This window comes from Malania oleifera, chromosome 11 (genome assembly GCF_029873635.1).
Source record: "Malania oleifera isolate guangnan ecotype guangnan chromosome 11, ASM2987363v1, whole genome shotgun sequence".
In the NCBI taxonomy this organism is placed as follows: domain Eukaryota; kingdom Viridiplantae; phylum Streptophyta; class Magnoliopsida; order Santalales; family Ximeniaceae; genus Malania; species Malania oleifera.
The window spans coordinates 42,868,072-42,896,047 of record NC_080427.1 but is presented as its reverse complement, the minus strand read 5'-3'; the positions used below and the strand labels follow the sequence as shown (position 1 = coordinate 42,896,047).

The window sequence follows — 27,976 nt, the reverse complement described above, 5'->3', positions numbered from 1 at the left end:
TGTGTCTCACCCAATTTATCTAAATTTTTCAGGGAATAGAGACCGGCCGGGTGATAGTTCTGTGATAGTAGGGAGCTGAGACCCTGATTCACAGGGTGAGCTTTTGGACTAGGGGAGATGTAATTCCCCTAGAGTTGAATAGTAATTTTTAGTATGGGAAGGTAGTGTGAATGTTTGTATGTATGTTGATACTCTGGGTATTGTATTCTGACTGATATGTGTATATTGTCTTCCGCTGTTAGGTTGAATATAATAGGGTACCCAATGCGGGTCGGGTTGTATGAATGGTAGTAGGATTGTTGACATGGCCAATTTGTGGATATTGTGGATTTATGACGTGATTATTTATTTACTATTTTAAAAAAAAATTGTACGAAAATCGGGGCGTCACATACTATGTGTCATTATTAAAAATCTCAAAAAATGAAAAAAAAAAATGTAAAAAAATCTCAAAAATATGAGTTTTTATCCCTTGATTCCCAAAATCTGATTCTAGCTTACATAGTGTCTAAGTATTAATTTATATTGAATTATTATAAAACAATAATAATACCACTTTTATTTGCTAATAATTTATTTTCAATAATTATAGGGGCATTGTTATGCAACAATCAAAATAGTAAGAGCAATTTGGTCTAAAAAGTAGGATTTTGATGGGAATATGATTTTCATGAAACTTACTCATGGTGGGAGGTGAAAATAGGATGCTCATGTTTCATTTCTTTGAGTGGGCAGCGTAAATTGTTGTTTCTTTGCCTTTTGCACTTACATCTTGTATGTATATGTATGTCTAATTAATTGATATATGGGGATAGGATTGCAAATGAATCGAATCAAGTTGAGTTGTCACATGTTCAGGCTCGACTCAAGCTCAAGCTGGATTGAGCTCAAAGATCTAGGCTCAAGCTAGGCTTAAGAACAAAAATATATGTTTGAGCTCGGGCTTAGGCTCAACTCACCCACATCTTAGCACCTCCACCTAATCGTCCCTAATCAACTATCATCCTCTTCTTAATTCAATGTTTGCGCTTCCTTTGTGTTGGCTACAAAGTAATGGAAATTATTAGTTCGTGATTCAATAAATTATACAAAATATTATAATACCACAAATAAAGAGAGCAAAGAGCAAAAAAGAAAGAAATAATCATGATTCAAACCTTAGCGAGCGGTTTCGTGGATAGAGAAATCAAACGGCTAGGAGTGCACTAGTTGGCAACGAACTCAACAAGAGCGAGATAATCAAACTTCACTAAAGTCTCAGGCCCAACTCCATTCTCATTAACATCACAGACTAATCACATTACCTTGTTATGTAGAGCACGACATAATGAAATCCAACATTACCATTTTGTCCATAAATGAAAGCCCCATTCTTGTTAACATCATCACTACATGTCTTGGGTTTCTTGGAATCTAACATAAACCACAGATTTGGAATAAGAAACCAATGTTTGATCAATGGGATGCAAGAGTTGATGGGGACAACAAAGAGCTTGAGCAAGAGCTAAGAGGGAAGGAGTTGCAAGACTACAAGATTTAAGAGGCAAGTGGCAAAGTTGAACATTTAGAGTTTCTAGCTGAATGGTTTTATAAGACTGACTGCAAATAAGTCGAATCGCTCGCAAGCTACTTGATACTCATCAACTAAACAAATTAAGCTTGAACTAGTTCATACTCAATTTGTTAGGCCCGTGAGTCAACTCATTTACTAGCTCGATACTAGGCTCGTAAACTAACTTAATATTAAACTCATGAATAAACTCAATATTAATCTCATTAAATATTTAATTTTAATTTTTTTACTTTAAAATATATTTTTCTCTAATTATATTTATTAATTATCAATTAATTTAATTAGCTTAGTGACTTAGTTCATTTATTTGTCTAAAATAAGTTTCAATCGAATCAAGTTTAGACTCAAGCCTAAGCTTGGGCTCATCTTGTTTATTAATGATAAGCATTAGTCAAGTCAAGTTCAAGTTATATATATACTAAATAAGTTGAGTTCGAACAAAAAGCTTTAACCTTGAGCAACCTAGGCTCTAAGGCTAAACAAACCCGTCTCCCCTAAGCCTAATTGAAGCCTATTAAATGAGCCCATGAACAAGCCTAAGCCGAACTTATTATCAAATCTAACCGAGCATTTAATTGAGGTGCTCAGAAGTCAAGATGAGCAGAGCCTACCTATGTTGAGAATCAGTTCATTTATTAAATGGACTGGAAAATTAGACTTGAGAATCACTCATTTTATATAATAAACAAGTCCAAAGGAGCTATTACTGAACAAATCTCCTAAATCCTTTGATTTGCTTACAACCCCATCCAGGGTATCATGATTTCTTCCAAACATTATTTTTAGTTTTTCTGAACATTTTCTTTTCACAGATGAGCACTTATTACAAGTCTCGCCAATAACTCGAGGATGTTATTCTTACAAACTGCTGGAGAAGGCACCATGTAAACGTAAATGTATTGATGGGCTTGCATTCATTCATAACTTCCTTCATCTGATCCCAGCTGAATCCTGATTAGACTACAGCTTGGAACCAAGAGTTTTGTGATTATCAAAAGACACGATCACCTTTCCGATAACTTTCCTATCTTTAATAGCGGAGAAGGCATGGTTGGCCTGTCAAGAACAAATGACGCAGTAGATCAGATACACAGGTGTGTTTGTGTGTGTGTGTGTATGCATATGTATGTATATAACAATAAACTAGATCAACAACCAAGAATGGTAATTATAGTTATTTCCATTTGCTCATGACAACATGACTTTTGTACTCTTTAATTAACAGATAAATACTCGCTGCAAAAGCAAGTTTCCTTCAGATCATAATATAGACGTCAATTAAAGGAAATTGAACAATAGGAAAAATGACTTCTTTTGGGACCAAAGAAAAAACAAAGAAAGATCAAAATAACACAGGCAGCCATTTTCGCTGTAGGTTTGAAAAACACACCCCATTTAAAACAACTAGCTCTAAAAGCCCAGATCAGAGCCATACACTGAACCCTTTCCTAAGCATAGACCAAGTCAACTTCTTCCCTGTAAAGATAGGACCATTTTTGTTCTGAACCAATACTGCACAAAATAGTGAAACCCACACCCCCACAAAGCCACACCATCTCTACTCCTAGTCCTGGCAAACCCAACTCTCTCCAAAAAAAAACAGCACACTTATTCCAAACTGTCCATGAGGAAGAACAATGCAGGAAAAGATAAGTAGATTTCTAACTGTCAAAATATAGAGATGTTTTGCAACAGATAGTGGCTGTTAACTCTATTATAAGCATGCCAAATAAAAGCCTTAATCATATACAGATGTTTTGGCTTCCAAATACTGCAATGAAGCAGAAAGGACACTTTTCACAAATCAAATGCTCAAATAAATGTTTTTACAAGAATAATCCCTCCATGAATCTAAAACCCCAACCATCCCTCCCGCTGGAAGGTTAGCAACCAGCCAACAAACAGATCAAAGAATACAAACACTATTTAATTTGTATTCTTTGCTCTCTTACACCACAAAAGTATCAATCATCGAGTGTATACTAAATTTCATCCTTTCAAAGTAGGCTCATTTGCATGGGTGTGAGTACAAAAGTCGAGCATGGGTGCATGCCCAAATCTCAAGACATATTTTTCGTTTTTAATTATGATTGTTGACATGTTTGATAGGAGTAAGTATTTGATACCATAATGTTGAACACGGGTACTCAGTGAAGTGAAAGATGAAGATATCAGGCCAACAAACCTAGGCCCAAATAGGCTGCTCCGACTTTGAACCAATGGTCCCCACCCTAGGAGAAAAGAAATACTTTGAAATCCATTCAAAACATGAAGCGAAGTGGTGGAGGATAAGTTTCAGATATTCAAGCTAGGTGGCGGGTAAAAGGTTCCTACTTAGAGCTTAGTCAAATAAGCAACTATCACATTGATTACTTAGATTTCTTAGAAGCATTGGCCAACTAAGTAGAAGGATCTCAGGCCAATCAGCTTGATTACTAGTGTGCACAAGATGCTGACCGAGGTTTTGACAAATAGGTTGGCTAATGTTTTGGGTGACATTGTTTCCAGTAGATTGGGCAAGTTTGTGATGCAGGGGTAGGATGGTAGAAGAAAAATCACAAGATTGGGATTCCAGAACAATTAAAATAACTTCTTTGACTCAAATAACTGCTGAATCCTCAAAATAGTAAAGAAATTACAGCTGTGAATTTCAGTCCAGCAAGTAGTGGCAATTTCTAGGCACAGCAGCAACTTTATCCTCAAGTCATTACCCAAGGCAAGATGATATTTCGCAGAGTAAGAAAACAATCAAAGAAATATCAAGTCCAAGGATGAATTAACCTCTATTTTAAGTTACAAACACCTCAAATCTGCATTGGATCTGTGCAACTACTTGTGCCTTTAGCCGCAATGGACTAATAAGAATCCAGGGTCAAATCCTCAAAACTCAAAGCCCCCAAATCTTCACAACCCTAGAGCTTAGCTCTGCAGAGAAATCTTCTCAAAGACATAAGCAAAAACCTCCTACAGAAGTGGCTGAAGGCTCCTAATCATGTTGTTAACTCTATGAGTCCAATCCGGTTTTGATAATGACAAATCACTTGGTATTTGATTTGTGCATTGAGATTGTGAACAGGAACAATATTTAGCATGCATGGAAGGCTAGAAAGTCATGGAAGCCATGAAGATTAAAGTATATACATCTTGGCACAATCAATGGAACTAAAAGAGTTGAAGAATGAAGATGCAAGCAGCAAGTTCAAGATCGTCATGGGAATGGGTATTTAGAACTGAATGTATTTACATATTTCATATGATTTAATTCGTAACTCAAAATATACCCTAAATTGACCTTAGGAGTCATGCATCTCATGAACATCTTTAGGGAATATTTATGGACTTAAAGATTTTTTAAAAATCCGAAAAATATTTTATAAAAGAGCAAAGAAAGGGAGCAAAAATAGATTTTTGAAACTAAAAAGAAAAATCCAAAAAATGTTCTGTTCAGAAGACCGAACTCCATGACCAGAAGACTGCAGTGTCAACTTTAGAAGACTGAATTGTATGCTCAGTCGTCTGAAGATTCAACTTCAGAAGACCGAAGTTTAAGCTCAGTCATTTGAAGAATTTCTTCAGAAGACCGAAAATTAAGTTCAGTTGTCTGAAGAATTATTGGAGAAACACAGAAACAAGTAGAAGCACACCAAAAGACTGAACCCTGACTTCAGTCGTCTGAACCGGCAACATCAGAAGTCTGAACCCAAACTTCAGACGTCAGACCTTGTGTCCAGGTTAATTTTTTTGAAGTTCTAAAGAACTTCAGTCGTTTGAGCTCTTCACCTCAGTCGTTTAAACCTATGGGAAGATAAAAAATTTTAATCTTTAATGAGAGAACACGCGAGTTATTTCTACATCAAGTTGATCCAATGGTTAGAAATCCTCCTAAGGGCAAGGTTACCTATATAATCAACATCTAAACCCTAGTGCCCCTAAGAGAAACAACCTTTGGCATACGATTGAGCATATTGTACGATTAGCACAACTTGGGAGAACACACTGCTGAAATTATTGCTTGGGATTTTAAGCTTATACTTCAAATCTAAGCTAAGGCTATATTGATCTTCAAAAGGCATTCTAACAATTGTTGTGCATTCAACTTGGTATTGAGGTTTGGTAAATCGATTTGCTTGTTAATATTTATTCTCAAAGAGCTTTTCATTCAAATCGATTTACGTGTTAATATTTATTCTCAAAGAGTTTTTCATATCAAAATCCATTATTGAATATTAGTAGAGAGATTGATCTTGAGTGTGCTTATATTAAATTGTTTTGACAAGATCACTACTTGAGAAAAGTTTTGCCATTGGTTAAACGTTTTTTTATTCAAGTGTGTATTTAGTTAAAGACTCAATATTTTTGATATTACAAAATCACTTGATTAAATATCCTTAGAGTTCATAACTATATATACTATTAAGGGACATTTTCTGAAAAATATTATATTAGGTTTTTGATCTTTGGAACTCATATCATATATATATATTTACATATTACAAAGATCATATTGTGTTTGGATATTTGGAAGAATACATATTGATCTAGATCTTTATAATATTCAAGACAAATTTTTTTAACAAGATCACATTTGGTTTTCGTACATCTAGTAAGTTGAACTAGAACTCAAATTTCTCCAAAGCATTTACTTATATCATTATTTTGGGAGACTTGATAGAAGGGAAATTGTGAAAAGCATATCATTCATATAACGACTACATCGTTACATACATATTGAGCTTTAAGTTTCATCATATGGATATGTGTTAGGTTTTCAATTGTACTCACTAGCTTTGATAGAAGCAATATTGAGTTCTTTTGCAGATTTGAAATTCTATATTATAATCACGGTTCGGGTTGTGAACCGGGTGAGGAGGAAGTTGTACCTCTTGTAAACAGCGGATGTAAGGGAAGCTCTGTCCCGATTAAAGGGGCAGGGATTTAGTGGAATTATTGAGTGGGTTGCTCAAGGCGAGGACGTAGGCCGGGTTGGCTGAACCTCGTAAAAACTGTGTTTGTCTTCTCTCTTCTTTTACTCCTTTTATTTTCCGCAACGCATTTTATTATCTATCTTGCATGTGTGTACGTTGAATAACCCCACACGCACTTGACAATTAATTGGGTAAAAAGAATTCATTGATATAATAATTTAAATTAGTCTCAAACCCCTGCAAGAAATCTGTCAAATATAGAAATAGGAATAAGTGGCAAATAATTTTAAAGGTTTTAAAAATACCCAATTCACCCCCCCCCCCTTTCTCGAGATTACACCTGAATTAACACATGCCAACACCAAGGCTTCCAAGAGAAGCCATTTTGCACACAACCCCCTCTTAAAACCACTTATCTTCCAAAGCCTCCACAAAAAATAACTCCCATTTCAAAAGTACCCCTAAATATCACAAAATGACCCCCAAAATCTAACTTGACCAAAATAAACCCTAAAATTCAGAAATTTTAAAAATACCCCTAGCACCCATAAATAACGCCACTTAATATCAATTGCAGTCCTGCATCAGTTTGGTTCGCAACATCAAGGATGCCCCCATGGAATGCCCAAAAATCCTATGCCAAAGAATAAAATGTGTCCCCCATGGGAATATTTTTGTCTTGCTCGTAGTACAGGACACCTAGGAATCTACCCAAGATGCCCATGTGACATAGGACCTTACATCATCACAAAAACAAGGGATAAACCTTAATAATCCCAGCTTAATCATGCTATTGCGCAATAACTAAAATCTATTACAATATATATATATATATATATATATATATATTTATAGGCCTAATATGCTTGGGAATCAAGCAAATAAGAAAACCTACTAAAGCTAAAACATTACTTTCCTAGTATCTAAATACGTAAAATCTTTTATTTTATTTCATTTTTTTATAACAAAGGAAGAGATATCATTGATAAGAGAAGAGTTTACATAAAGGTGAAAAAGACTTCTCCCTTCAAAATTCTGGAATAATCAATAAACTAATAAAACAAAAAACTGGAAAAATCCAAAATCAGAGCAAAAGTTTCCTCCATTCTCGCTGAATCATTGGGAAACTAACTCCCTTAAAGCAACTGAAGCCAACACACCATAAAGAGGCCTAGTAATGAACCTTCTCCCAAACCATCTGCTAATTCAATTTTCTCCCTGAAAATATATGAGCATCATGCTCCAACCATAATTCCCACAACAATGCAAAAATGTGGCATTTCCAGAGTGCAGCCCTCTCCTTCATTCTTCCCAACACCTCAAAAGAAATAGATAACAATTCCTCCACTAATGCCAGGCAAGCCCAAGATTCTCCCATCACACCAAATAATTTATTCCAGATTCTCCAAGCATAATCACAGTGTACAGATGAGGTGCCGTTTCAAAATTAAAAAACAGAGCACACAAACATCTGGAGGTAAGGCCTTCAAAGGTCTCCAGATCTGCAACAGGTTATTAGTATTGATGTTATTAAGCACAATAAGCCAAATGAAAGCCAATTTTTGGGCACCTTTGGCCTTCCAAATAAATGGACATAGGGGGAAAAAAAGAATTGAAACCAGTCAAAAACTCAAAAAATGATTTACAAGAATACACCCCAACATGATCCAAAGCCCAAGACCAATCCCTCCCTAGCTGAAGAAAGATGCCAATTGTTCGGTAACAGAAACATGGAGGAAAGTTCCAACAGCTCTTCATCATTGAGAGATCTTCTGAAATGAAAGTTCCAACAAACCAGAGGGCTACCCAAGTCAACCACAAAGAAGCAAATCATGCTATTCTACCCTGAACTCAAATGAAAAAGATGAAAAGATGTGACTAAAATATCATTCCCCAAACATGGATTTTCAATAGCAAATCTGAAAACCTGTCCCCACCACATATTTAATGCGAGGAGTAAATAAGGGAAAAATCTGAGAAATTGACCTCCTTGGGCTCTTTGATGAACTTCACAAACTAACATTGGTATCCCACCCACTCTCACCCAACCCATACTTCTCATCACTCTATGCCAAATGGAATAATCTTCTAGGGTAAAAGGACATAACCATTAGGACATCAATTTTCCAGACTCTGCCCTCCCTTCGATTTAGACTTGCAAACCTCTTCCCACCTTACTAAATGATCCCTAAAACCCCCAACTCTAGACCACAAGAAATCTCTCACAATTTTCTCAATCTTATTAGCAATCCCCTCTAGAATCCAGAAAATAGGGAAAAAGTATAACAGGATACTTGATAGGCTGGCATGGATAAGGGTGATTCTACCCCCAAAAGGAAAAAAGTGCCCATTTCCAACTGTCAAGCCTCTTGGCCACTCCCTCCACTATAGTATTCTGAAACTCTGCACAGTTAGGATTACCCCTCAAAAGGACCCCTAAACAAGTCAAAGGCCACTCTAAAAGACCACAGCCCACAACATAAGATTGCTACGTAACTCATTCAACTGGCACATTAGTATATGCTAAACCACTTTTCCCCTATATTTATTTTAAGCCTCAATACCGTCTCAAAGACTTTTGAGGATACCCAAAATACAACTGAAGGAAGGGTTATAATCTTATTAAAATAAAATAGTATCATCTGCAAACTAAAGATAAGAGACCACCACACCCTCTCTCCCTAGTTCCGATCCTCTCACCAACCCTCTATCCATAGCTTATGAACCATTCTACTCAACACATAAGCTACTAAAACAAACATAAAGGGGGTATGTGGATCACTTTGTATAATACCTCTTGAAGCCCTAAACCAAGACTCAAGTTCCCCATTATTAAGAACCACACATTAGACAAACAACACCCTAACCATATGCTCCAACACTCATCAAAACCCTATCTCAAAAAAATTTTATCCAAAAAACTCCAGTTAACTCTATCAGAGGCCTTCTCAAAACTCTAATTTAAAAATGAAACCCCATTTCTTCCTGTTAAGAATATCCTCCACCTCGTTAGCCACCAAAATAGCATCCACCATTTGTCTACCCCTCACAAAAGTACTGTGAGATGCAGAAATAGTCTTATCAATCACTGCATTCAACCTATTAGCTAGAACTTTGGTGATGATCTTATAAATACTAGAGAGTAGACCAATAGGTCTGTAGTCCTCTACCTTAAAGGATCTGGATTTCTTAGGCACAAAGGTTTTAAAAGTAGAATTAATGCTCTTGCTTAGGATCCCGTTCCCATAGAATTCAGCGAAAACTTTAAGCAAGTGATCCTTAATAATATCCCAGCTCTTAAAGTCATCCTTAATTATATCCTAGCAATCTTGAAAGAAAGTCAAATTAAAACCATCTGGACCCAGAGCCTTATCCCTTTCCATCCTGAAAACTACCCCCTCACCTCTTTCTCATCAAAAGGTCTCCCTATCCACAGCATCTAATCTCTAGAAATGGGACTCCACTCTAACCCCTCAACCATCGGTCTATAAGCCGCCTCCTCAGAATAAGGATGTTCAAAAAAACCAAAGATCTCGGAAGCAATCCCACTAGGATCATTAATAATTCTTCCTCTCCACACCTGCAGCTCTTTGATCATTTTTCCTCATCTTTCCATTAGCAAGCCTATAGAAGAAGACAGTATGGCAACCACCTTCTCTAACCCATTAAAATTTAGTTTTTTTCCTCCAGCTCCTTAATCCTTAAAAATCGCCTCTTCTAGTTCATTTTTTAGAGAGATCCTTCTTGCCTCCTCACTCCAAGAGATTAGTCTCCTCCCCCTTTCTATACAAAGATTCCAACTCACCTAAGATGCTGGATTTTCTAACTCTAACATCACCAAACACCTTGTTATTCCAAGGTTTCAACCTCTCCTTCGAACGTTTCAACTTCTTCATAAACCTAAAACCTTCCCAACCCCTCCCTATTATCTCTTCCCAAGAGCTTCTCACTAATGGTTTAAGAAGCATGATCCAGCCACATATTCTTAAACCTAAAAGGAGTGGGACCCCAAGATGCCCTACTAGGTTCCAACAAAATAAGGAAGTGATCAGAAGTAGATCTCAGAAGAATAGTCTGAGAAGAGGTTAGAGGGTTTGTCCTCCCAATCATTACAAAATAGGATTCTATCCAATCTACTAGCCACCGCCCTAGCGCCCCCCCCCCCCCCCCTCTCCTTCTGGAAACAAACCAAGTGAGAGTAAGTAGCATGCTCAAAGGAAGATCACTCAAGAATAAACAGGTCAAATAGCTGCATACTAGCAGCAACTCTAGTCCCCTTCTCTTCTTCGCCAAAAATAGAGCATTAAAATCTCAACCCATTAACCACCTAGGGGAACAAAACCCAAACACATAATAAAGCTCATCCCAAAAAGTAAAGTTGTCAAAATGACAATGCTAATGTGGATCGGTGGTTCAACTCCAAAAGGTAAACGAAGGAATGAATAAATTCGTGGTAAGGCTATGCTTAGCACATTTAGATGACAAGATAAGGGAGGAAATTGTCCTAGATTGTGGAGAGTGGTGGAAAAAGATCCATGTAGCAACCCCACCTAGTGGGACTTATGGCTTGGTTGCTATTGTCACAAAAAAGTAAGGGGAATTTTTGTGTCAAGAAGCCTAACAATGGGGACATTTTGGACCAATAATAATTTATGTTTGTGGGAATCAAAGATAACCTAGGGATAGGGGCTTGGTGCATGGTCTTTTTGTTGCTCAATATGAGATTATTGTTTCTCATTTGCATTTCACTAATTATACTAATACAACCTAAAAGAAACCCAAGCATTAAACTCAGCACCATCTTATGTAAAACCAAAAAATGAAAAGACATCAAGGGATTAATGGAAAAAAGGTAATGCCCGTTAATTAAAGCGGGAGGTTAGCAAATCAATCTTTACTCTTTCGTAAAATATCTGAAATGTAACCCCTACAATCCATTAGCAGGGAAATCAATAGGGAGGTATCCCGAATGCCTATAAAGGGGACCCCCTAAGGAAGGTAAGGCATATCATCTCATTCTCACTTACTCCTTCACTGTTGCGATCATATAATCCTTCCAAATTCCATAACTTAGGCATTGAAGTAATCCCCAGGAGTACACTCCGAGTCCTCCAAGCCATTTTTTTCTCATTCTTGGAAAGGTAATAGAAGTTGTGATTAATCCAAATTCTCCTTGACAAAATTTGGAAGCAACAGTTGGCGCCGTCTATGGGAAACTTGGAAGGATTTATTTCTCTCAATCATGGCTGCATCATGCAATTATGAGTCCAAACCTATTGTTGGGGATCAATCGCTTTAATCGGTTCACTCCCCACTACTAGACAATTCGTCATAAATTGTGCCTTTAGACCAACTTCTAGTCTTCCAAAGGAGGGTGGAATACATGTTTAGCATGGTCTTACAACAACAACAACAACTAAAAATATATATATTCCTGTAGAACATGGCTCAAGGCCTGTTCAGGCAAAAATGACACCTAAATGTAAGGCAGTGGTATCACATGAAACTACCTTAAAATTTTCAAAAACAACAAAGAAAGTAGGAATCAATGATTTGGGAATTAATGAGCAATGGTCCCAAGATTTGTAAGAAAAACTCAAGAAAATTGATCAACTAGAAAAGCTAGTAAAAGAAGTTCGCAGCCAAACCTTAATATGGGAAATCTCAGCTCGATCTTTTGATCCCCCCCTTACCAAGGAAATAATGGAGATCCCTTTGCCCAGTAAATTCAAGATGCCCAACATAGAAGGATATGATGGATTGTCAGATCCCCTAGACCACCTTGACACCTTCAGAATGTTAATGCAATTGCAAGGTGTTACTGATGCCATTATGTGCGGAGAATTTGCAGCAACCCTAAAAGGGAATGCTAGAACATGGTATCAAACAATGAAGCCCGGCTTGGTTGGGTATTTCTCTGAGAGAGAACAGCAATTTGTGGGGAATTTCGTCAGCAACTGAAAAATGAGTCTTGTTCAAGGAGACGAAGAGACGCTGAAAGAGTCCATGCGCGTTTTATAAATGCAACTTTGGAGATCCGAAACTTGGACCACGAAGTAACAATAGCCGCCTTGATAACGACTCTACAACCTTGTGACTTCATGAATTCCATATGGAAGAAACACCCGACTAATATGGGAGAGGTAATGGCGCGAGCCCAAAAATATATCAACCTGAAGGAGGTTATCACCGCAAAAATAAGCATATTAGATTTGAAGAAAAACATATTAGAGACGTTGATGAAATCATCGAGGGAGGAGTAAGGAAATATACCTCTAGTAAGGACTTCCCTTAAGTATGGAGAATAAGAGAAGAACAAAGAGACTATTTATAGGAGAAAGAGAGGTGGCATGGACCATAAGGCTTCATGAGATGCTAATCATGCTGGAAAAATCTACCCAAAATACACGCACTACTCGGCAAAAAATTGGCCTATTAGAAGAGCACCGCTCATAAGACCCAAAAATATCCATTTGATGAGCACTACTCGTGAGACAATAATAGACGGACACTGCTTAATAAAAAATTGGCTCATCTGATGAGCAATGCTCATGAGGCAATAAAAGACATGCATTGATCAACAAAAAATTAGTAATCAGATGAGCACCACTCATGAGTCCCAAAAATGTCCATATAATGAGCAACACTCATGAGGCAATAAGAGACGTGCATTGATCGGTAAAAAATTGGTTCATCTGATAAGCACCACTCATGAGGCCTAAAAATGCTCATCTGATGAACACCACTCATAAGGCCCAAAAATGTCCATCGATCAGCATTACTTATAAGGAAATAATAGATGGGCACCACTCAACAAAAAATTGGTACATCTAATGAACATCGCTCATGAGGCCCAAAATGTCCATCTAATAAGCACGACTCATAAGGTAATAAGAGACAGGCATTGCTTGGTAAAAAATGGGCTCATAAGGCCTAAAAATTCCCATTTGATGAGTACCACTCATAAAGCAATAAGAAACAAACACTACTCAAGCCGCTCAATAAAGAATTGGCCCATGTGATAAACACCGCTTATGAGGCCCAAAGATGCCCATCTGATGACTCAATCTGAATCTCATGACAAATAAAAGGACTTATAGTAAATGAAATATACTCTCGAGCCAAAAAGGTAACTCGAAGATTTGAAAGTAAAGGGGTAGCAGATATAACCTAAAAGAGACCCAAGCATTAAACTCGACATCATATTATGTAAGATCAAAAATGAAAATACACTAAGGGGCTAAAGGAAAAGAGGTAACGTCCGTTAATTAAATCAGGGGGTTAGCACATCAATCTTTATTGCCTAGTAACATATCCAGAATGTAACCCATACAATCCATTAGTAGGGAAATCAATAGGGAGGTATCCCAAATGCCAATAAAAAGGACCCCCCCCCCCCCCCGCCCTAAGGAAGGTAAGACATATCATCTCATTCTCACTCACTCCTTTACTGTTGCGATCATATAACCCTTCCAAAGTCCTCCGAGCCATTTTTCTCTCATTATTGGCAAGTGATCAAAGTTGTGATTAATCCAAAGTCTCCCAGACAAATTTTGCCAGCAACATATACAATATTTTTTTTTTCTTGTTTGTGGATGAAACCATTTTTTTGTTTTTTGACAGATTGTAGTATGTCATTCTTTTCAATCATCCTTGCTCTTCTACAAATTTTTGAGAGCTTTATGAAATAAGATTGTGTAAGGTGTTGTTGCAACTACTTTAGCCATATGATCCTTCTATTATGATCCTACTTTGAAACCTCAATTCAACGCTTTTTTTTTAATAGAATCAGAGCTTACTCTAATCATCACAGAATTTTACTCTCCAGTCATGAATCATGCTAGAGCCTGCTCTTGTCATCATAAACCTCAAAATTTCTTTGGTAGCTGGGGATATAAAATTCCATAATTTTGGATCAGATAGGAATGGAATTATAATTTAATTTTGCAAAGTTAGAACACTTTCTTTTATGCACTAAGATCAGACATTTATTTAAAAATATTACGTGATACTTAGCTTTTTTATAGTTCAATGAATATTTCTGTCAATATTATATAATGTAATTTACATAGACGCTTCCCAGACACTTCCTTTTTGTATAACTAAGGAAATTTATTAGATAGAGTAAGAACGTACAATAAGCAGAATGGGCATCTCCTTAAAAAATCTGGGAAACCTCAGGGAGAACAAAATAAGAAAACGAAAAGATAAAAAAGAACAGGCCAAAGAAATCAGCACATCCTAAGAAGTTAATAGAGAAAGCCAATCCCATTGAATACCTGAGAAGCATATCCCCTTGAAATTACCATTACTCACGCACCACAGAGAAGCCAAAAAATGAATGTTCTCCCACACCAACAAAAATGTTAATTTCTTCCCTGAAAATACTGCAAAATACTTTTCCTTCCTTCTTCCTACCAAACCCAACAAAATATATTGCCAAAAACTCCTCCACTGTCCCTGGACAAACCCAACTTTCTCCAAAATAACTGAATAACTTGTCTCAAACCTTCCATGCAAAATGTCAATGCAAGAAACTATGCGGAGCTGATTCTGAGCAGTTGAAACAAAGCACACATATATCTAGAGAGAGAACCTTTAAAGGCCTCCTAATCTATAGCACATTATTAGTATTTATCCTATTAAACACGAACAACCAAATAAAAGCTTTGATATTAGGGGGAATTTTGGCCTTCCAAATAGAAAGAGGGTAATAGACCCCCGAGGAATCCAAGAGCCAAGATCGGCTATCAGCTTTTCAGGATACCCGACAATTATTCAACAGGGCCAAAAAATGGTCACTCATTTGTTTCCCTATTGTTCAAGGATCTCCTAAAATGAAAATTCCAAGACGGTAAAGGACCCTTCAGATCAACAAGGAAAAAGGAAATGGAATCATTTTGTGCTAAGCTCAATCAAAATAGGCGAGAAAAAGCGGTGGACAAGACAACCCCAACCAAAGGCCCTTCCAAAAACGAATTTTACACCCCTTACTCAACACAAATTTAGTATTTAACCTTTGATTCTTCCGCAACTCCCTGCTTTCCTACACCTGCACCTGCTTTTACCCTAGCTTCTTGCAACTATGCAGCAGCCCAAAATCTGCATGCATGTATTTTATGGCTACAGCTAGCTTTCATACATTCAAGCGTTGCCTAGATTTGCCATGTCCTCGACATAATCGGACATTGAGGTGCCTTGTCCTCTGACCAAGTCAAACCACCAGCAATCTGGATTTCTGACTAGAAAGGAAATTGAAAAAATAATTCTTGTGCACTATCACACGATCACTCAAAAAAAGGGGGGGGGGGAATCAAATCTTTATTTTGGTTCTACAAGATTCAAATTCGCATTATCTTTTCCTCTGTATATATAGGTCCTACATTTTTTGCCTTTACATACAAAAATCAGATCAAGAAAGAACCTTTGGATCTAATCTAATACAAGCATGCATGCACCATGAATATTTGTTAAATTAAAGAATGTTTGGAGCTCCTCACCTCTGACAAGCTGTAGGAATGAGAAATCTGGATAGTAATCAAGCCTTTTGTTAACCAGTTGAATAGCTCCCTAACAGAATCTTCAAGTACAGCGGGTCGGTGTATTTTGTAGCTACCCCAGTATAGTCCATGCACTGTCCAGTTCTAAAAAACAACATATGTGCGGGGAATTTAGAAATATAATACACAAAAATTAGAGAAGATTTAAAATATGACATGAAAAAATCATTTTTAAATAGTGAAATTTGTTAGGGAATAATCATTTGCCTTCCACAACCCATTTCCGGAATCAGCAGCAGTGGGACATTAAATGATGAACGAACACCATAAATGGCAGATCCAAAAACCAGATTAGGGACTGATTTGTATATGAAAATGCTTAGAATTAGTAGTTTCAATATCATCAAATCATTTCATTTAGTGACACTACATATTATTTTTGTTATTTACTTTTTCGATTGAAAATAGAGAGGTTTTACTAGCATAAGAAATCCTACCTAGAAGATAAAAACAAAAAATGAAAAATTTCAAAACCACATTGCCTGCCAATCATGATGTAAATCTGAAAAAAGAGACTCTACTGAAGCAGCCTGTTGCAAAAGCCTACAACAAGATACAGTGAGACATCCTCTTTTTCCATGAATATACATGCATTCCCCTCCACCCATAACCCCCACAAAACAGCAAAAATTTTGCATCTCCACAGAGCTGATCTATCTTTACCCTTTCCAAAACTAGAAAATGCAATACCAAGTATCCCTCCGTTGACTCTGGACAAGCCAGCTCTCTCAAAATAAGCCAAAAATATTCTCAATTAAAAGGAGCAATGGAAGAACAGATGAAAGACAAATTTTGAGCTATCAAAACATCAAAAACATGTGTCAGGATATAAAGCCTTAAAAGGCCTCCCCTACCCTGAAACAAATTGTTAGTGTTAATTCTATTAAGAATGACTAACCAAATAAAAGCATTAACCACAAAGCGGGAAGGACATTTTTAATACCATTATCTGCAATGTTGCATCATTTTCCTTTTTATAATTGTATTGTGGTATTCCTTTATTAGTTCATATCCTATTACATTGCAAGTCAAACCATCACGAACCAAGCTTGTTCAAAGCATTATGCTTGCCTATAACTACTTGTCTTTTATGTGCATGGAATGGATAACCATCATATAAATAGTAGTAGGTTTTATTCTTTGAGTAGGATAATTCCTCGGTAAAAAAGGGGAGTATGGCTCCTTTATTAGTTTGATGTTTCCAAAGCTAGAATAGCATAAAAAACTCTTTAAGGGAGGGTGAGTGTTCATCAATTCACTAGCTATTGTAAATGTATTTAGCAAACTTGCTTCCCTTGCTAAACACATGTTGCCAATGTACATGCAAGTGTATGAATTCATTGCTTTATGGTTTACCACGTGACTAGTGTTTGTATACGTGCATGTTACTGCTTCCGCTTACTTTTACTCAATGGTTATGAGTTTGTTCATGTGGCAGAACCACTATATACTTTTGGACTAGTTTAGTGCCCTATAACTCATGCATCATGGTCCTTCAAAATGTGTGAAGTGTTCGGCCCATGATAGCTGGTATCGGAGCGTAGTTAATTGCTTTATGATTTGGTTGCCTTTGGATTGTGAGATTGTGTGAAGCATCGGCAAGAAAACCATACTGCGCACTAATACTGAGAGAATTTATGCGATAGAAGCGCATGCTAAGACAACCAACAATGCAGCCTAAAGATGGCCTAAGTTTCAAAATGTGCTAGTCTATTGAAGGGATTCAAAAAACTCTAGCAAAGTTCCATTAAGGACTTGACACAAGGTTTCTATGGTATAGTAGAAGCGTTACAACACCAGATGCGTGAGCTTAATTCCCAATTGAACCTAATAGTTTGTGCTATTACCAATTCTATTGTGGTAGAGCATAGGAGAAACAAGGGTGGCAGAACTCAAAGCATATGGGGGTACCTATGATGCTAAGGAGTTGGAGAACTTTTGATTTAGCATGGATGAATAATTTTGTGTGGACTAACTTAGAGGGAGTAAAGTATCCATTGCAACTATGTACTTGACTAGTGATGCTAAGCTATAGGAGCGTACCAACTACCCAGTACAATAAGATTCAAAAGGACAGTGCGTAATTGATAGTTGGGTCGACTTAAAGAGAGAACTCGAGACCAATTCTTTCCTAAGAATGTGAAGTACAATGCTAATGCTTAGTGAAAACTACAAGATCTTATGCACACTAGCATAGTAAGGATGTATGTGAGACAATTCTCTACTTTGATGTTAGATATCTAAGACATGTAAGAGAAAGATAAGATGTTTTATTTCCTTGCATGTTGCAAGCTATTGCGAAGAAAGGGGATGATGAGAAGCTCCTCCTAGCCACGCAACTCAAGAAGGGATTGAGAAGGAGTGATCCAACATATCTTGCTTTTCCAGTGGGGGATAAAGATGTAGGACAAGAGTGAATGTCTACTACCATCCAAGATGTGTTGGAAGAGCACAAAATTGTGATGCTAGATAAACTATCATACATCTTGCCTTCATGACAAGGTGTAGAGCACAAGATCGAGTTGTCACCAAAGGTAAAGCCTCTTGCTAAAAGGTCATATGTTGAATGGCACCTCCAAATTTAGCAAAGTTGAGGAGGCAACTTGATAAGTTATTGAAAACAAGTTATATATGTCCTTCCAAAGTACCATTTGGAGCAATGTTTTGTTTTAGAGGAAACACGATGGGAGCATGTACATGCGTGTGGACTATGACGTGCTCAAGCTGAAGACTACTTGCATGACATGGTATAGGGCATAAAAATTCTTGGTGATTCCTTGATGGTTGACATATGTGCTAACGACTTTTTGCACACTTATGAATAAGGTGTCATGAATACCTCAACAAGTTTGCCATGGTGTACCATGACAATATAGTTGTCCATAGTTCTACTTTGGTAGAACATTAAAAGCATCTCAAGAAGGTGTTCAACCTTTATTTGAAGAGCTTAGGAGACCCCCAATGGCTCTAGGGTTCTTCTCTGACACTTAAGTTGGAGTTGGAATGGAACGTATGTAAATGTGACCATAACCCTTAAAGTGACCCTTATCTTCTCTACTTAAACGCCCTATTGGGCTTATATACCCCTTTGGAATTTATGCCATTATAAGGGTTTATAAGTTACTTTTATGTTATCCATTTAGTTTTTGGACACCAAGTCTCCCTCATTAAATGGCCTTCAAGCCATCGTGGGGTATATGAAAAAATAGATTGGAGGGTTCTGTTGTTGACTATATGGTTGCTTTTGTGAAATATGGAAGGGTTATGAAGGTTCTAAGAAGGGCAACAACGACCTGAGTATTTTTCAACAATGGCTGAGTATTCTAATCCTTGGACTGGTTTCTAGGTTGCAGAAGTGTGGTTGATCCTCCTATACTGACTATAGAATGGCTAGGTTTAGAGTTTGGTTTGGTAGTGGTGGTACAATTTAGGTTGGATCTTGCTTTGATACCATGTTGAAATTTGGGGCAAAACTAAAGACCTCACAACAAAAGCAAGGGCTAGGGAATGTGCATTGTAGGAAGCACAAGCATGAAGTACGTGAGAATGAATATTAGCAAGAGATGGCAACTCTGTGCTACCAAGCATTTGTGGTAGGGTTGTCTCAAACTTGAGTTTCAAACCCACTAGGACCTGAAATTTTGTCATCTACTCCCACTACTTTTGCATCTCATGATAACCAATGTTTATGGGTTGCATGATAGTAAATTCCTTACAGATGCTCTTCGTATTTGCAAAGCACTATGTTCACTCATGTTTCCTTGTTGTAACTGAAAACTAGGAATAAATCCATGCAATCTAAGGTTCCATAAAGTTCCATAATAGGGAGGCAATCAATGCATCCTCTGAAATCCATACTTCTTCTCTTATGTTGTCACTAGGCCCAAATTGAAATAAGTAATTTACCTAAGCTTATCAAATAGAGCTTGATAGAATTAGACCACTGCACATAATTCTTCATCCAACTTCTTGATTGTTATCTACAACAATCATAAAGGAAACATAACTTTGGGATTACTTTTGCTTTTGTGTGTGGGAAATGCCTTTGTCTATAATGATCTCCCATTTTTTCGTTTATCTAATCGCCATGATTCCCTTATTTTCGCTTGTCTTCTTCTATAAGGAGAGAAACGTTTATGGAATTCCATTTTGGGAGAAATCTTAATGAGAGAGAGATTAATGAGCTGGGCCTTTCAATGAGGCTGCTCGATTCTTTTCATACTCGTTTGTGGATTGACAAAAGGGTTTAGAGCTTAGACACTTATGGGAAATTTTCTTGTTTGACTCGTAATCCTATTGCGGATAAATTTGCTTTGTATCCATTGATTTGGAAATATGAAGCTCTATTTTTCAATTGGACTGCAGTACTTGAAAGAATTAATGCCAATGACTTGCTTTAGAAGAGAAGACCCAATAGAGCCTTATCAACAAATATTCGTGTCCTTTGCTTAAGTGGAGAGACTTGTGTATATTTGTTTCTTCATTGTGCTAACGTGCTGGCTATTTCGAATAAATTATTTGGTATATTTGGCAAGAACTGGGTTTGTCCATCCACATTGAAGGTGTTTTGTATCTTCCCATTTAGAGGCTTTGGTAAAGGAAATGATAGGGAAAGCTTTATGGAGATGCTCTATTATGGCTATTATTTGGTGTGTTTGGATGGAAAAGAATGCTAGAATTTCGCAGGAGTGGCTATGTCCTAGTTGACTCTATTGCATTGAGTTTGGTTTTGGGCTTAGACTGTGAGATTTGTAATTATTTACTTCTTATGTAAAGGGAGGATTTTATTTGCCATGTTCTTTCTTTTTTGTTTTATTCTTCTTGTACATTTTGCCCTCTCTAAGAAAATTTCTTTGTTTATAAAAACTAAAATTAAAAAAAAATGATTGATTTTTCCAAATTTGAAGGGGTTCTTCAGATTCTAAACGGCCCTACTATCCTTTTATTTGGCGGCGACTACGCACTTAGGGTTTAGGTTGGATCTTGCTCTAGCACCATGTTGAATTGGAAGACCTAATCACATTGATAGGTGTCTCCATCTATTTAAAATGTATGTTAAGTACATAAAATGACCATAATACCCTTAGTCCCTTACTAACTCACACTTACTAACATAGCAATAAAACATGGTAATAATGCTTAATGGCCAAAATAACCATTAGAATTTGGTTGAAGCTCTATTCTCTTACTCTATAGAGCTTTAAACAACTTTATTTGATTGGATCCTTGTTAATTTCAAAACCAATCAACCCACAAAATTGCAGATATTAAGCCAGTGTCATGGTCCTAGTTCGTACTTCACTAGTTACTTGTTCATTTTTTTCCCAGCCTAGTTACAAGGATTGCTAGGGTTTTTGGGAAGCACACAACCCCCTACCCGGTGCACCAAACATGTTGGCACTAGAAATCAGCCTCGATCTTTGTGCCTACAGACCCTTAATGATTGCCTACAACTAAGGAAAATAAAAGGTGAGCTCCAGAGACCCACGGTGGCCTCCAAGGGCCTTCTCCAATGCTAAGTCAGAGTTGGCACATGCTAAGCTAGAGTTGGTGTAATTGGAAGCATAGTCCTTAAAAGTGCCCCTCACCTTCTCTTGGTGTGTATATTTTATAGACACTCCCAAGGGGTTAAATGCCCCATTTGGAGGTTATATGCTCCATTGGGGTCATATGTAAGGGGCTTTATATCATTTACCCCTTTGTATTCTCCATATAATTTTGGGTACACAAATGGTCTCCCTTACTAAATAGCCTTCAAGTTACTGTGGAGAATAGCACATTTTTTACCCCATTAGCTGAATGGATAGTTAAAGTTGTTAGATGTTGCTCTTGCACCACGCACCCTAAGAAAAAAGAGCATCTTTCCAACCAACTAGGTAGAAACCTTAATAATAATAGGGTAAGCAAAAATTCATAGTTTGATGATAACCACCCAACGAGACACTAAAATAAAAATAAGTTATATATCACTGCAAAATAATGTGACTTGCTAAAGATGCAAATTCTTAAATCACAATACTTATAGATAAGCATTTGGTTAGTATGGTTAATTTAGTTACATTTCATTTTCAAAATAAACAAAAAATTTTACTAAAAAATACTGTTAATTAAACAAACCAAAAATTTTCACCACTTACGATGGCTAATTCAAATAACAGAAGTACAAAAAAAAAAAAACAACATTTTAGAAGTATGCCTAGGAAGGGAAGTGAGGAGCACAGAATAATTGGGCCTTCGATGCACAGCCACATGCTAGTAGATTTATTTTTTTTGGTCCCACATCAAAGTTTGAACTTAGGGAAGATGGAATGAGAGCGAAAAACAATTGTTGCACAAAAACAACCTTCAGAGTTGCAACAATGCAATCCTCTTTTTATGTAGAAGGAAAGGAATAATTATTTGGTTATGTAGCACTACAGTCAATATCTCAATCTTGTCTAGAGGGAAGAATGAGTGCATGCTTACACACACTTGTGTGCATATGCATGCATGCACACGTGGGTGTGTGTGTGTGTGTGTGTGTGTGCGCGTGTGTGTGTGAGAGAGAGTGAGAGAGAGAATCTAATGGGTTACTTAAACCATAACATTCAATTGAAAACCATTTTCACCTCAGATTAGAAACATTGCTAGTTGAAACTTGACAATGCACTTTTTTTTTTTTTGGGGATATCACCGGGTGTCCTAGGCTTATGCACTAAACTAATCCCATGCCTACGCCAGCCGTGCCCTTCACCAACACGTAGGAGGTAAATCGCGGATATGCGTTGCAAACGGCAGGATTCAAACTCTAGACTTCACCTGTGTCAAGGCCTTCTATTGCCTATCCTTACCACCTAAGCTTATGCCCGGGGGCACTTGACAATGAACTTTTGACTACAGGAAGTATTGGATCTAAGCTTTATACTCTTTGATGTAAACTCTATATACTCTTTGACGTAAACTCTATACTCTTTGATGTAAATTGCAAGGTTTATGGAGACTACTCTCCGGTCTCCATAGAGTACTTGTAGTAACCCGACCCCGAAAAAGAAAAAAAAAAGATATTTTGGAGAAGATATTTTGAAAAGAGATATTTTTAGATATTTATATATAAATATCTTGGAGGAGATATTTATTTAGATTACTTAAGGGCTAAGTAAGGATTTATTCTATAAATTCTCTTATCCTCTCTCATTCTCTCTCTCTCTTTCTCTCTCATTTTCTCTCTCTCAAGGATTTATTCTATAAATTCTCTTATCCTCTCTCATTCTCTCATTCTCTCATTCTCTCTCTCTCTCTCTCTCTCTCTCTCTCTCTCTCTCTCTAAGATCCTTCGCCGTTCATCATCCGTTTCCAAAAACGAAGGGTACTGCGTGGATCAGAAGAGGAAACTCTACACTTTTAGTGGATCGGATCGTCGTTTCGGAGAGTTTCGGGTTTTCCCAAGAATCGAGGTAGGAATCTGATCCTAATTTTGATTGGATATTTGGATAGCAGTAGAAAACATAGTAAGGTTATGTTCTGTGGTTTTAGGTTTTCGGGATCTCGAGTTGTCGTTTTGGACCGTTTTCGTAGGAAGTTTCATTTCGTATATAAGGTAAGGGGAACTTGATTACAACAACTATTTTGGAAAACTAAACCGCTAAAAAACTAGTTTATGTTATTATGTATGATTTAAATGCTTATTTGTGAAATTCTACCAAGTAGAAATGCCGATTTGACAATTTTACGGTTTTTTGTAAAAACGAGGATTTTGATGTGTGATCTCCAAATTTTACAAACATCTTTATTTGTGTTTATACTATAGTAGCAGAGGCTCGATTCCTTTATTTATTTAGTTAAACTATGTATATTGAATTTCTATCATTTAGCGGGTTTTTGTATTAAACTTGTGTGATATATGTTGAAATGGAAATGAATGTATTTTCTATACTACTGATATAGAATATGGGAATGAAATTCCAATTTGTTATACTGACAATGTGATAAACAGAGGCTGGTGATACACCGAGCCGCATCAGTAAACAAAGAGGGGTAAACTGAGTGGAAAGACGCCAGTTTGAACCTGATGGAATTATTTCTATACTATTAATATAGATTATGGGAGATAAAATCATATTTGTATAAATTGAATTTATGATACACGGAACCACAGCTTGAGAGTCCCGGGAGGGTTGAAAAATACTTTCTTTGCAGGGTGAAATGAAACCACTGTCATATGATACGGCACGATATCGTAGCTAGATGTACACGTGCAACCACACGTACTAAATGATGTGGGTACCAAGATGGTCGGCTAGCAGGGTGAAACCATTGGCTGATATTGGGCCAATGGAGGCAGTCGGATCGTATGTAGGTACTCGGCAGTGTCTGCACGAACAGGGCATTGGATGAGTACCAGTGCACAACCCGAGCCACGGGGTAAAACTGGTTATAGGGATATTTTGCTGTTGGTCATCTGATAAATCATTAAATAGTCGAAAGACAAATGTGGGAATTTTGTAATATGAATAATGATATGCCTGATGCATTACTGTATTGAAAATATTTGATTTATATTCCAGATGTTGAATGAAAATATGCATGTATGCAGTCACACACTGTTGTAACTCCTTCTTCCTTACTGAGAGGTGTCTCACCCTATCTTACAACCTTTGTTTTCAGGTCGTCCGTGCGTCAGTCCTAGTAGATAAAGGGACTGGGGTGGTTATTTTGGTTAGCTTACGTAAGCATCTAAATTTTGTACTAAACTCGATGAAAGTCCTCTTTGGAGGGTTGTAATATAACGATTACTCTAAGTCCGAATGTATGTAAATTATGGATGTATTAGTGAACTCTGGTATAAGGCTAGTAGTAATCCCAATGGATGTTTATGTTTTTCCGCGACATTTACATCATGATTATGTATGATCTACACTCGTATGTCCCTGTTTAGGGCCGGTTGTTTCCATATCTTGAACATGTATAGGTATTTGATGTATGTGAGTGACACCTGAGTCCGTGTAAAGGGCCGGGTCGTTACAGTACTGATTTTTTTTCCTTGTACAGTCTCTTCTTGTACCCCCCCCCCCCTCTCTGAGATAATAAAGTTTCTTATTTTTTTCCAAATAAGAAGCACTAGATGTTATAAAGTCTTGATTTGACAAGTATCCAAGTCTACGATTATTAGAGCTTTAGATGTTATTTCATTAGAAATCTTAAAAAGATCATCAAACGATGATATTGTGTCTTCAAGTGCAAATTAATAGAGCATGTGTCTAAGTCTAAGATTATTAGAGTCTTAGATGTTATTTAGTTAGAGACATGGTTTTAAATAACGGCTGCGACCGTTACTTAACGCCGTCAAGTAACAGTTTTTTGAATTACTGATACCATTACACACCGAGAAAATTGGTGAGAAGAAAAATCACGACTGTAGTAGCCGTTACGGACCGCGACCGTTACATAAAGGCCGCTACAGCTGTTACGTAACCGCTACAAGACTGCTACACTAAAAAAATTATTTTATTTTACTTTTTCTTCTCACTTTTTCCCTTTCTTTCATAAATCATTCTCAATATATCATGTGGCGAGAGGGGGAAAAGATTATAATGAGGATGACAATGATACAAAATTTACTATTTCTTTGAATACTCACAAGAGATGCATTAATCAACAATTTGAAAATACTAACTTGTTAAGAAAATATAAGTAATGTGATATTTATGTATATTTTTCAACTTCAACCTTCTTTCTTTTCTAGCTATTTTATATTTATATTATTCTTATGTCTTATGTGTCTAATTGATTAATAGAGTGTATAATGTATTTTTTTTATTAATTAATTTAGCAAACATAAGAATTTATCACAGATAAGAACAATGAGAAGTATAAATACGCACACACACGTAATTTTTCTATCAATTGTGGTTTAAAACAAATGTAAATTTGTTGCCCTTACCAAATAACTTAGTTACTCGAACTAAAGGATCCAAAATATACTAAAACTCATTCTAAGAAGGGTTAAACGCTTAAAACATGCAATTACGCTAATATGCACAAGGTTGTGCGTGGTTCAAAAAAATTCACGGCCATTACACCCACTTCCCGTTATGTAACATTCGCTACTCCCACTTCCCGTTACACCCGTTACCGTTATTGTTATGCTGCCCGTTATCGCGATTTAAAACCATGGCTAGAGATTTGAAAATATTATCAGAAAATAATAGTGTCTTAAGTGCAAACTAATATAGCCATATTTAATGGCCATGTTTGTTCAAATATTGTTTATGTTTACTTCTCTTTACACATTCTTACAGAATTCTTTCAGAATTTAACCATAAAAAATAAATAATCCATAAATCAGGTTAAATAAGATCAAGACATGGCTTGGACTTCAATGCTAGTTCAAAACAATCACCACATTTACCTTAACAAGGGCAATATTTGCAGGGATAACAGGAACCTCTCCACTAGCAAATCCTATGACCAATATGTGGGCGCCCCAATTTAAAAGCTTCATGGCTTCTTTAGTAAGCTTCCCTCCAACCGGATCATACAAAACGTCAACTCCTTTGAGCTTTCTTGTCTTCAGGAACTCTTTCACACTATCTGTGATATTACCTTTGCTCAAATCAACTATATGATCAACTCCCAATGACTTCAAAAACTGTACCTTTTCTGCTCCCCTGACAAAGAACGATCCAAGCATAATTTTTCATCCACAAAATTGAAAAGATGAGAACACACAGAACATAACAACGTAAAGATCATTTTAAACTGCCTCGGGGAGTTTTGATGAGTACCTAGCAACAGCAATTACAGTGGCGCCACAAACCTTTCCAATCTGCACAGCTGATAGTCCCACGCCTCCAGCTGCACCCAGCACGAGCAATACCTATAATAATTATCATACCGCGACCCATACACAGCCACAAAACACATTTAGAGGTGAGGCGTAGAGGAGAAGAAGACGGAGAACAAAAAAGAAGTGGTGAGATGATACCTGACCACAGGTGAGGTGAGCTCTATGAACGAGGGCCACATGCGATGTTCCAAATGCAACAGGGAGTGCGGCGGCAGCTTTGAGATCACATCCATCCGGCACTTTAAGCCTGTACCAAAATTTCTCAGCAAATGGATCAAACTAACTAGCAAAGAAAAAAAGAGACGTCCTAATTAAGTTCCTGCTTTCTAGTTAGGTTTTTTTTAATATAAAAAATTGTTTTCTTCACAAAGGCGAAAGGATGGGATGAGGATCTTACAATTGGGTCTCATCAGTAACAATAAATTCAGCGAAGGAGCCAACGGAGGCGACGGAACAAACGCGATCGCCCACTCTGAATTTAGAAACGCGGGGTCCGATAGATTCCACGACGCCAGAGTAATCGGAGCCAGGGATGAAAGGAAAAGGAGGCTTCTCCTGGTATTGGCCAAGTATCTGCAGGTAGTTGGCATAGTTCAAGCTCGTAGCTTTTACCTGAACTCTAACGGCAGTGGGAGAATTGAGTTGGGGGATGGGGTGATTGGTATGGACGGCGATTGGTGCATTTCCTTCGGAGTTCAGTGGCAGTGTCGGATCACCCAATTTTCTGCATACCAGAGCCTCCATTGCCGTGACGACTAGCACGAGGAGGAGGAGGATATTCTGAACCAGACGCTCGATCGTCTTCACACCCCAAATTTAAAACAGGTGAAATACCTACGTAAAAGAGGACAATAATTTCAAAAATTTTAGAACCTCCCCTTTTTTTTTATTTTTTTTTTTATTTTTATTAATCGGTAAAGGTGAAGATAAATGTATTCATCAAAAGGCGTATGTACAAAATATACTGGGCATACCCAGACTATAAAAGGAAAGTATAGTCCCATCATTGCAAAGTTTCGTGGGAGATATCTTCTTGCCTTCAACTTCCATATATTCCGAAAATACCAAATGAAATAAACCATAGCGGTCAAGC

General features: G+C 37.1%; 1 protein-coding gene across 1 annotated transcript; it reads right to left on the bottom strand.

Moving 5' to 3' along the window:
- Positions 1-2,231: 2,231 nt before the first annotated feature.
- On the bottom strand, positions 2,232-27,976 carry LOC131167876 (uncharacterized). The gene is made up of 7 exons (XM_058126906.1): positions 27,858-27,976; positions 27,281-27,717; positions 27,022-27,130; positions 26,822-26,913; positions 26,446-26,704; positions 15,999-16,142; positions 2,232-2,629 (listed from the first exon to the last, which is right to left on the bottom strand). The coding sequence occupies exons 2-7, from the start codon at positions 27,625-27,627 to the stop codon at positions 2,534-2,536; spliced, it is 1,047 nt and encodes a 348-aa protein (XP_057982889.1). The 5' UTR covers positions 27,628-27,717; positions 27,858-27,976; the 3' UTR covers positions 2,232-2,533.

Bases quoted from the DNA above. Each gene is read 5' to 3' on its own strand.
- LOC131167876 (XM_058126906.1), bottom strand. From the start codon at position 27,627: ATGGAGGCTCTGGTATGCAGAAAATTGGGTGATCCGACACTGCCACTG. The intron at 27,131-27,280 runs GTAAGATCCTCA...ATTTTGGTACAG, and splicing joins GTTACTGATGAGACCCAATT to GCTTAAAGTGCCGGATGGAT. The intron at 2,630-15,998 runs GTGAGGAGCTCC...TGTTCTTGACAG, and splicing joins ATTCCTACAGCTTGTCAGAG to GCCAACCATGCCTTCTCCGC.